The sequence below is a fragment of the Chlamydotis macqueenii genome, chromosome 1 (genome assembly GCF_036417535.1).
Source record: "Chlamydotis macqueenii isolate bChlMac1 chromosome 1, bChlMac1.mat, whole genome shotgun sequence".
In the NCBI taxonomy this organism is placed as follows: domain Eukaryota; kingdom Metazoa; phylum Chordata; class Aves; order Otidiformes; family Otididae; genus Chlamydotis; species Chlamydotis macqueenii.
This window is the reverse complement of record NC_141556.1, coordinates 116963121-116974464: the sequence shown is the minus strand read 5'-3', so window position 1 is coordinate 116974464 and position 11344 is coordinate 116963121. Positions and strand designations below refer to the sequence as shown.

General features: G+C 45.1%; 1 protein-coding gene across 4 annotated transcripts in view; it reads right to left on the bottom strand.

Moving 5' to 3' along the window:
- Positions 1–370: 370 nt before the first annotated feature.
- CLIC6 (CLIC family member 6) overlaps positions 371–11344 on the bottom strand; it is a 34149-nt gene continuing 23175 nt past the window's right edge. For 3 of the 4 annotated variants that reach the window (XM_086765062.1, XM_086765069.1, XM_086765054.1), the window contains 5 exons: positions 6555–6664; positions 6056–6181; positions 4726–4832; positions 3714–3895; positions 371–2345 (listed from right to left, as the gene is read on the bottom strand). In XM_086765062.1, coding sequence (XP_086621188.1) covers positions 2184–2345; positions 3714–3895; positions 4726–4832; positions 6056–6181; positions 6555–6664 — 687 coding nt within the window. In that variant the 3' untranslated portion in view covers positions 371–2183. Of the gene's footprint in view, positions 2346–3713; positions 3896–4725; positions 4833–6055; positions 6182–6554; positions 6665–7851; positions 7977–11344 lie in introns of those variants that run through there. The other variant, XM_086765077.1, reaches the window with a different exon arrangement.

Below are 11344 nucleotides of genomic sequence, written 5' to 3'. Positions count from 1 at the left end.
GCATTTGCATTACTGCAAGAGCTGCTAAGCAGCGTGGACAGTCCCTTGTTGCTTTGGATCATCCCAGCTGGATCTCCCCAAGACCACACAGTTACAAATGTGGCCAGCCCCAACCAGCATGGATGTGGAACAGTTTGTGCTTGGTGGCTTGGCGGTCAAGGACTACACCTTGGCCCTTTGGATTTTTATTCAGCAGTAATGGGCACAGCCACTATGTACTGCTCCCAGGATCTCACTGCAGGTCTGCGATATACATGATTCCTCCAAAATCCAAGCTGTGTTAAATTTTGCCTCTTATTTCTTAAAAACCAGGCCACTATTGCAATGCATCATACCAGGAAATTACCAAGGAAATAAAGACAGAACATGGTTCAAATTACTTATGAATTTGTATATTTTCTACTTAAATTTGTAAGGCATATGAAAAGAGTATACAGATTTCATTTTTAATATATTTTTTATATATATGTATGTATTTGAAAGTACAATGTAACAGTTAGTAATATGTGATGAGTGACTGCTCAGCTATCAACCCCAATCTGAGAGTTCACAATTGAGGGTGGGAAGGGAAAGGTATTGTGTCTTCTTTTCTCTAAGGCAAACTAAAACTGCATATTGAACAATGCTTACAAATAATTGCAATGATAGCAAATTAGCATCAGAACTGTGTAGTGTGTAAGACAAAGACACTACGGACACAATATATCTGACACCGACTATTACCATTAAGGAATGCTTTGTTAGAAAGCAAGCACATGTTTGACATGGACAAGGACAAATGACTAGTCTGTAACAGTCTTTTTTGTGGCTATAGGTGCTACAAAGTCTATTTTTAGGCATTTTCACATGTATTTTGTACATACATGCAAAATCCATCAGGAAGAACCTCAGGTGACCCTACAACTAAAGCATTGCACCCTCTACTCCTATGTGCTGCTGGCTGAGGGCCTGCTCAGCAGAAAGCAGCTGTGGACATCACTTCTCACAGTCCATCCATCTCTAAGAGTGCACTCCCTCCTGCCAGGCTAGAGGGCGTTTCCCACCAGTACTGGCTGCCTTGAACACAGACCCATGCAAGATCGGAGGGGTTCATCTAATCCATGCCCCTCCTAAGGCAGGAGGTAGGTCTACATTGTTCCTGACAGATACTTGTCTGATCAGCTGGAAAGCTCTCAGCAATGAAGTCCTAACAGCTGCCCTGGAAAAGGCAATATGCTGGAGCTCAACCAGGATAAGGAAGCATAGAAGGATTCTTTCTTTCTTTCTTTCTTAGACTCTCTCCTCCTCTTTGCTTTTCAAAACCAAATGAGAGTCATGGAAGGATGACAAAGAGAGATCCTACATTAGTAGCTGGGGACAGGTGTTCACCCATTTCTTTTCTCTACAGTGACAACCAAGTCTCTCCTTCCTCCCTTGTCAAATATCTATTATCAGATAGTCCACAGGCCAGTGACAGTCTGTATTGCTCTCTCTGGGAGCACCAGGAGGGAAGTCTGATGGGTTATGCAGCCCTGAGTGAGGAAGGCAGGATTACTTATTTATTTATTTATTTTTAATACCAAAGAAGACTCACTTAATGTGAAAAGGAGTTGTTCTTTGTTGACCTGCCCTGCAGGTCTCTAGCACAGAGAACAGGGCTTCTGGGATGTCAGATGTGGTCCCACCTACAGGCTGGCCTCTCTCCTGGGTTAACCAGGGTGCTGTATAGGCACCAGCTGTCGGCTTGTGGCCCTCTGAGGCTTCCAGAGACACAAATAGAAACCCTCCTGGTAACTGTGAAGTTTGGCAACAACTGTGAAACAGAGATCAGAGGCAGCAATAACGTTAGAAACAGGGTGGCTACTTCTCAGAATTCAGCAATTTAGCATAAGTCACTAGTCTGTAATATTGCGGTAATTGTGTGACCTACACTGTTTCCCTAACTTCAAAAAATGCTTTAATCGTTGCCTTTAACTTGCAATGCACAACATTCATGTGCGCATACATCTGTACAGACACACAAACATATACATACATAATTTAAGAATGAGCAAATAATGCTATACAATCATTATAAAAGAAGGATTGGCCAATGGCAGAACTTAAAATTACACGGCAGAAAGCATACTGGCTTTTTTTTTTTTTCATCTTGGCTGGTGCCCATCCAAATCTCAGAAGCAATAAAGAATGGAGGCATCTTCTGTTTACTTCATTCTCTTTGCAACATCCAAATACGCATACTCAATTTCTTGATCAGCAGGACAAGTGTTTGTAAATTCATCTCTTGCATATGCATTGTTCAAGTATCTTGAAATCCCTGTCATTTCAGGTGGAAAATCAAAATTTCTGTATTTTTTTGCAACAACCTTTTATTAAAAGAAAAAAAAATCATTACACACGTTCCGTAAAAAAAACCCAAATCTACTCTTTATGCACATTTTAAATTTTCAATGTATACGTCCGTCATTATATGCAATGTAGGGGGAAAGGAGAAGGAAAAACAAAAAAAAAGAGAAGACAAGATGAAGAAAGGTAGCTAACAGGCTAACTCACTTAAAAGGATTTATTTGGTATAAATATTCTGCTAGAACTATGCAGAGCTATGTGGACCAGTAGACCACATCTGGAAAAGATACAGCTGAAAACAGCAAAGGAGCTAGCATAAACCAGAATTAACAGAATAATCTTACAAACTGGCCTACGCTTGGATACTCTTACTGAAACAGAAAGGAAAAACTTCAATTAAAATACTAAATTTCAAATGGCTACGGAAAACAACTGTTGGACAATACCTAATCCCTCTCTGTTGGCCATCGAGGATGGTGTGATGCTCATCCTCCATCATCCTTCAGACGTTCACCTGACATAAGGTGATTCTCCCTGTATTGGCTCTGCTGACCCCTTCTACCTCTTGGGCTTCGCTGTGCCTGTGCTTTGTGGGGGTGTGGGAAAGGGCTCATTCCCTTGCTGCTCTCTCTGGAATGGGTTAACCAGGACACCTCTGGGGAAAGGTTTCACTCATGGAGGTGCCAGAAAGCAATTCAATCTACTCTTCCTCTCACAGAATAGTAGTAAAAAAGGAAACTTTCTGAGGTGACTTTGTGTGAAAACCAGATTAATTTCCAGTGTGGCCGTTTCTCTTCCACAGCCTGGATAGCTCCAGATTAGGCCAGGGACAGGCTGTGACAACACCCAGACATCTCAGTCACCAGAACTAGGTGTGTGTAGATGCTCCACAGCCCTGCAAAAAGAGGCTGGGAGCCTTGGCTGGAAGGCAGTGGGTGGTGGCTACCCTGTCAGCATTATGGGTACGAGTGGTGATGTTCAGCAAAGCAAGAGTTTTGCATTAAAGGAAGGAGAGACAGGTGCAAATTTCAGCTTTTGCTGGCTTCCTGAATTCGCTTGAACAAAATAAATTATTTTGTCTTACTCATCCATGGCACTTTGCACGTGACATGCAAATGCAAACACTTCTCAAAAGCACTGAATATAGCACTGCTTAGCAAGTGCAGTCACAGTCCAGATATAAAACGACAAATTCTAACTCCAGAGTCATCAATTTGAGGATCTGCCTAGCTGTGTTGTAACGAAATGGCCTTGTACCTTAGCATTCAGTGTCCCTACACAGCTACTGTGTGACCTCGGAATAGATAAAGGATTCCTCTGCCTCTTAGAAAAGGACTTAAGCTTCTGTGTCACCCTTCTCTTCAGGAAGCTAAAGAGCAAATGCAAACCTTGATTATATGGAGCTTTGGTAGGAGGTTGCAATCCGCTAAGGTGAGCTCATCACCATCCAGGAATTTCCGGCTGGAAACAGTGATCTCCTCAGTGCTGTAAGCATCAATTTCATCAGGCAGAGGGCTATTTAAATAGTTGTCCAGCTTCCTCAGGGCTTTAAGCAAAGATTTTTCCAAATCTAGGTTAAGACAATAAAAAGGTCATTGAAGTCTGTACCAAGGTCTCTCTGACACCAAGCAGAAAGGCAACTCCTGCATCCTGTCTCCTGGCACCAGCCCAGCTCGCAGACACCCGGCCATGCCAACTCCTGCAATTCCTTTATCCCAAGCTTAAAACTTAATGCTGGGATAAGAGCTGTAAGTAGCTAAAGGGGGTTCTGAGAAAAACCAGACCAGGGCTGCGTTACCAGAAATGGCTCCTCAAACACCTCTGCGGAGTGTGCTTTTGCAAAGTGGCCTTTCAGCAGAGTGGCTGAGCAAACCGGAGTGGGGCGGAGGCAGCACGGTCTGGCAACGCTTGGCTGGGGGTCTCATGGGCTGGTGGTGCTGGCATGCCACTGTGGCGAGGGGAGAAGAGCAAGGGGAACAGGGCTGAGAGCTGGAGGACAGAGATGCGTTAATGCATGGTAGTAGTGAGAGTCCTGCTCTAGAGGGATGTGCTATGGGGCTAGAGTCCTCATTATTTACACAAATGGAGCAGAAAGGTAAGGGCCTCGTTCGAGCAGGCTGTGCTTTTAGCAGAGCTGTGGGGACAGTGCAGTGTTAGGGGCTTGAGAGCTGAAGAAACGAGGAGGAGCTGGAGTTGGTGCTCCCATGCTGTGTAAACTAACTTTGGGAAACCTCAAATAGGAGCGTGAATAGGCACAGATTTCCACAGCCTTTATGTTCTGGAAAATGACAGTTTACCCTGAGCTGTAAATGGGACATCTCCAGTACAGTGTGCTAGAATTGTATAGCTCTAATTTCTTCCAGTAACTACCAGGGCTGATGAAAGGACTGCACCACATACTTTCATTAGCATCTTTTCTTGGGTTCTTTATGAATGCAGAGAATTTTGCAAACACATCATTTCCTGCAGAGTTAGACTCAGGGTGGTTCGGTGCAAGTTTGGGATACCTGAGGATTTAAAAGAAACAAAAAGAAGTTATACAACTAGCCTTTATCTTTATCTCCACTAATTATTTCATATACATTATTTCCACTGCAGTGTCACAATATATGGCCACAGAGGACTCTCAAAGGGAACCATCCTAAACTAAAAATCACTTAACAAATGTGCATTTAAACCATAGTTAAACCACGTGGCTTGCCTCCTTTTCCTGAGGGAGATGGGAAATGACTGTTCATGCCGCAAATACTGCCAAGACAGCCCAATGTCTCTCCAAAACCTCCTTCACTGGAGGTAAGGCTGCGTGGAGCATGGCTCCTGCTATAAGGAGGAGCAAGGGAAAGTCCCTGCTCACAGTAGCTGCTGCTCCTCCCAGCCTCCTTGCCTGGCCTGCTTATGCATCAGCAAGCTCAGAGCAATTGGTCCAACAGCTGTTGTTATCAGGGGCAGATAGGAAGGTAAAAGTGGAGAGGAGCAGCTGCCTGCCTAGTTTAAGTCAGGTTCAGATGCTTGAGAAGGGAGTGCTGCAGCAGGCAGCTGCTGTCCTGGTGGAGAGAAGGTGTGTGGGTGGGGGACATGATGCTGCTGGTGGTGGGACAGCAGGGTTTGGGGCAAGGTGGGAAGAGCTGCTGGGATGGAGAAGGACAAGTCCGAAACTCGGCCTCTAGTGTGCACCAAGATAGGCCCACCTGGCCACACAAAATGAGCCACAACAGTCTTCACCCCAGCACGCCTGCCACACGGGAGGCTTTCACTGCCCTTTTCTTCCGACTACCTGCTCCCAGTAAGCGTAGTTATTTGTAGAGTGTGAAGAGGAAAACCTCAAGCAAACACAAGTGGAGGAAAAGAGGTCAGGTTTCTGCAGTGGCATGCAGGCTTCTGCACACGCTTGCTGCAGCGGGGCGGATTTCATGCCTTGGGAATGACTGTGGTGGCACAGCAGTGAACTCAGGGCAGAGGCGAGGGCCGTGGGAGCGGGAGGAGTGCAGCTGGTGTCTCGGGGCCACCCTGCGGCCGTCCCCTGCATGGTGCCAGGCTTCAGCGTGTTTCACTCCAGGCAAAGTTACCCCTCCGTGGGGGCATGGTGGCCAGACCAGTGCCTCCAAGCTTCCCACACGTAATTATAACACGTGCAACTTATTGAGGATCTGACCCGCCGAAACCGAGAGAGTTTGGTCATCAACGCCTGTCAAGGTCCATGAGGGGCTAAAAGCAGGCAGGAATACAGTACCGGGGCGGCGCTAGCTTTTCTTCCAAGAACTCCTCGATCTTATTGACATCGGTTTTCACTTCACCATCAAATGTCATGAAGGGGGGGTTTGTTCCTGGGGCAAGGTTCTGCAGGTCAGCAGGCTTTCTGATGGGAGGAAAGAAATGGAGTTCATCACAAAAGGAAACACATTTCCAATTTCTTTCTAAAACTTAGCCAGTTGCCCCACACCAGCGGTATGAGAATTCATTATTCCACATCTGAATGTGCTCTAAAATGTTTTAAAAAACCCCCAAAACTTCTGTTTTATGCAAAAGCTACTGCAAAACAGATTAAAATCTCAACTGCTTCAAAGGAGTTAGTCCACTTTACATGAGAGAACCCTAAAGAGGAATCAGGCATCCAGACCATTACCATAATGCCAAGCCACAGCGTGCATTTCAAATCTATCAGAAGAGAGTCATCTTTTAAAATCACAATTTCTGAAAAGTTGTTCTGAAAATGAGAACTCCAATCTCACCTTTTCAAATCCACAGTTGTGACATTAAATATGACACCTTTTAGCCACAGAATCATAAAGAGACGCTGAGAGAATGGGCAATTTCCAATACTTTCCCCATCACTGCCAGCCTACAATTAAAAAAAAAAAAGGCATATATACATCTGTGATGACAGCAAATTTTGATAGCAGATGCAATAGAAAAGCAGAAAACCCAGATCTGCTACAAGTACATATAGCATGTTACTCATCTCTACTAATACATATTTTCATGCAAAGTTTCTTCATATCCTTCTCTAAACATGCACATAGGTACGATGAAGAATCCTGTCACCTTGGAGACATAGTTTTTTTCATTAAAATGCACATTGAATATTGCCATACATTAGAAAACAAACTTGAAATCACAGCAGTCCTTCCAAAGGAAATAGTCTCTGCCTCATTTGTCCATGTGAACATAAATCTACTTAAGTCACTGCAAGATTAAAGCAAGTTTAAAACAGTTTATGATCACAGGAAACAAGCAGAGAAAGATTTACCAGCATAAATTGAGATGTAATGTCTAAAGCACTTCAGGGAATAAACAGAATAAATCAAATAATTAAGAGTTTCAAACTAGACAACTATGGGGGCCCCAGAGAAGGAGGGAACTTAGGCAGCAGCCTTGCTCCAGCTGAACACACCCATCTCTGCAGTCTCCTGAGCTGAGGACTAACAAAGCACAAGTGCTGGCTAATCCCTCCTCCTTATAGGCCCAGGGTTCCCACTTTTAAGACTTAAGTGTGGCCATATCCAAGTCATGTAACCTCTCTTCCTCTGTGCCCCTGTAATGGTTGGGCTCTTGGTTTTGGCTTAACAAATCCCCACGTGCTGGTGTAAAGCACAAGAGGTGAAACTCACCATACCTGTCACCACAGTAGTGTTGCTTTTGTGTACTTTGTATTGCATTTTGTTAAGAGACTTTGTTAAAATGGGGTGAAATCTTGCGTATCTGCTACTGGTTAAGTTCGGCTTCATGTGATATTGTCGGAAGAGAGCAGAGGTCTAATTTTAAGCCCTTCATATGATTCTCCTAAAGCACAGTTTTAAAACTTAAGATTAAATGGAAGGGTGCAGAAGTAAAAAACCAGGTGTATCATTTACTTAGTTAATAGGTTAGTTCATTAAGGCTTGCAGACCTTACAACCAAACAACACACATTAATGAAACCAGTTCTGCTTGCTCTTTCACCTTCTTCTACGCTATCAAATGCATCTCAAATACAGTAAAAAGTTCTCCATAAACAAACATTGCCATTGGATTGCTTTACAATGCTCACCTTCACAAAGAGCTCTATGTCTGGAAACGAGCACCCAGTCTGGGGCAGGCCAGTTTCTGCCATGGAGCTCGAGGGACACGCGAGGAGTGACGCTCCTGCGGCTTGGTAAATGGCCTTATTCTCCATATCAGCTCAAAGGATTCTCCTCTGATAGCTCCCCGCTGCTTTCTGCCTCTGGTACTGCAACAACCACTGCCTTTCTTGGTAATGAAAACCAGAATAGCCTATTGACTTCAACACTGTCAGGGGATGAAACCTTTTAGAAATGCTAAAACAGCTGGACGGCTGTGTTAGAAAAGTCTTGTTTCGTAGGCGGTAAAAATTAAAGCTGGTCAAAAGCTGCTATTGTATTCTTCCTCCTACTCAGAGCACTGCTTTCCAGCACTACACAGTTTACAGCAACAGGAAGATAGAAAACCACTGTGTATTTCACAAGAACAAGACTACAAACGCTGCTAGCATGTGCTTAAAACAGAGCTGAATACGTGACACCACAATTTAAGTCATGTTTTACCCACCCCTCAAGGAGAAAACATGGTGAAGTGTGTTACTGTGACCCCTCAGCGCTAGCAACGGGTACCCCAGGCTCTCTCAGTGCCAGACTGCACTCAGGGGAGAAGCAACAGTCAGGGGATGTCATTTCGGAGGTGTTGTGCCCAGAGGAGGCAGGCAGGCAGATACGTCTGGCGATGGGCTGGCTCCCACCGGCTCCCTTCCAGCCGCCCTGCACTCGCCCTCTGCCGCAACTGTGTCCCAGCCCGCTGGCTTCACGCGAGCTGTGCTGCCCACAGCCAGCTCTTCACCAGAAATGGGGTCTCAGGGAAACCCCCTGCGCTGGACATGGAGGGGTCAGCAGCCCAGCCTGGTACCAACCCGGGCTTTGGTGGCTTAAACAGTTTATTATGGAGGAATTAAAACCATCAACATAAGTCAGTGAGGAAACAATCTTACAGTAATGCATTGCTGTGGTCTTGGAAAAGAAAGAACAAGTATCCAGAGAAAAACAGTTCCTACAACCAAGTTAAAGTTTTCATTCAGCTTATGATAAGAAAAAATAAAGTTAGCTCAGCAGGGTTCATGTACCGTTCAGAGAACTTTGCAGATAGTCCTGTGTGCAAGAAGAGCTATGTGATCAAGAATGACAGCAGGGTGAACTTCTCCTGATCAACTGTCTTCTGCTGGATATTAAATACTAACATTCTGGATCCCTCTAACTTTTACTGCTGGAGCTAAGGAAACATGGTTGTTCCTTTGTTTTGTCCCACATCACCTTGGTCACAGTAAATTTCAGGAGGCCAGATAGAGCAGCCCCAGCCTGCTCTTCTGGGGAAATGTTCATCGGCAGAGTCAGAGATCCAGGTCAGGACAGACATGTTACCATGAGAAACCTGGACATGAAGCAGTCACTGACTCTCAATTTGCCATTAAGTGGAGTGACAAATAGGCAGCCAGGAAGGTGAGGGATTGGCAAGCCCTGGAGATGTTACAGAAGCAACTCTCCTGTCTTCTTTCTAAGTGCAAACAAAAATTTTCCTTGGAAAGAAAATTTACTACAGCACTAATTTTTTTTTTATTATTATTTTGCAATGGATAAAATAGCAAAGAGAATCTCTGAGCCTTTTACATTCATGCCTCTCAGCCTGTTAGTAAGCTATCACAAAAAAAAAAAATCATTTGAACACTAAGGAACTGAATAAAACAGATTAAGCATCACTGGTTACAGCAATGCTCTGCCAACCCTAACCACTGAGATGATTGCTTGCTTGAGACTTTTGACACTTCTATGGGCTAATCCTGGTGGCGTTAAACACAGCAGTGAAGTCCAAAAGACTTCCAGCCTTCACATGCTGTGCTGTCTCCCCTCTCATGCTGCCTGCAAGGGACATCAGCAGTGTACTGCTCTCTCATCTGTGTTCTGTGCAATAAAGGTACCATGGTCTCTAGTGAAGTGCTGCTGTGTTTGCCCAGCTTTGCTGTCTCTGGTGGTTATGGAAAGAACTTGGCTTTTACTGCAGAAAATAAATTCACAGGGACTAGGATGTTTCCCCATTTCTGATGTGGCCATGCTCCTTCTCACAGGCTAAGGAGGAAATCTTCTGAGCAGTTTCCTTGTGAAGTCATTGCTGCACTTTATTACTATCAATATACTCTAAAAGCCTATGCTGTCCAGGCTCTGTAGTACATCCCAACATCTAAATCAGGGCCTGGTCCTCTGGGGTTGCTGTGCCTGGACTGAGAACAACAGGCAGGTCTTCAGGAGTCACTCAGTCAAAAGCCTCGGCTCCTGAGGCCCTATGGTAAAGGAGGCAGCAGCCACTCGGGTAGGGACAACTGGGAAGGTGGTGAGCCGCATCGAGCTTTAGGAAGCTGAAAGCTAGTTAGTCCCCAGAGGCTTGAGCTTTGGATGAGAGGTGAAGGGAGGACAAATCTCTAGACTTGCCACACCAGGGCTGGTGGTGGATACCTCCAGGTTTCCTTCAGGTCTGCAGAGCTGGAGGGAAATTACAGCAGCCCACACAACAGCACAAGCAGCGATTAAAGCTTTGCCTACTGCACCAGTCAGCAGCAGTCTGAAGTGACTGTGAGACCCTGAACGCCAAATCTGATTCAGAGCTTGACACGGTTTGACCTGGCAGCTCAAAGACGCTGCAGTTTCCTATAACCTCTGTGGAAAACCCAAAACATGGATATTTTGGCCTGCTGCAGAAAACAGGGTGAATACAGTGAGCTAAAATGCCTGCATTTTAGCTTACAGGAGGCAACTCTGTTTTCCCGACCCAGCTCATCTGAAGCGGGGAGCTACAATTCCTACTGGACATAAAAGCTTCAGTGACACATGCCAAAGGTGTTTGTTCAAGTTTCCAAAGAGACGGTCTGCCACGATGATACCAGCCACTCAAAAAATCACAAGCTGGGGCACTGAAATTACATTCCAGCTGTGTACCAAGCAACACGACAACAGCTGGAGTATCCCATCACTGTACGGTAATGTACCTTTCAACAAAGCAAGGGTGGCCTTTTTACAGAAGTGAGACCACGCGCCAGCGTCTTACCTTGCAGGGACACGAGGCAGCAGTGAAAGAACCGGAAAAAAACTGCCTATCCCTAACACCCACAGAAGATATGCCCCAGCTAGGGGCATTGCAGCCTGGGAGCCAAATTCCCTCCGTCTTCCTCCACAGCACTGCTCAGGGATGTGTAACTTCGAGTCGTTCTTGGTACACGCGCAGAACTTAATTACACTTCCTTACTGTTGTGTTTAGGGATGATGTAGGGTGAAATCTTAACTCCTCTGGTGAAGTCAGCAGGAGTCTTGCTGTTGATTCAATGGAGGATGGTGTTTCCAGACTGGTTATAATCTTAATAACCAGGCAAATGCTGCTGTAATTGTAGGCAATGCTGCAAGTTGGACTCCACCTGCAATTGCTGTGAGATTCGCTTAGCATCCAGGTCTTCTGAGTGAAGTGGGCCAAATCCCCAAAATACAAAGCTG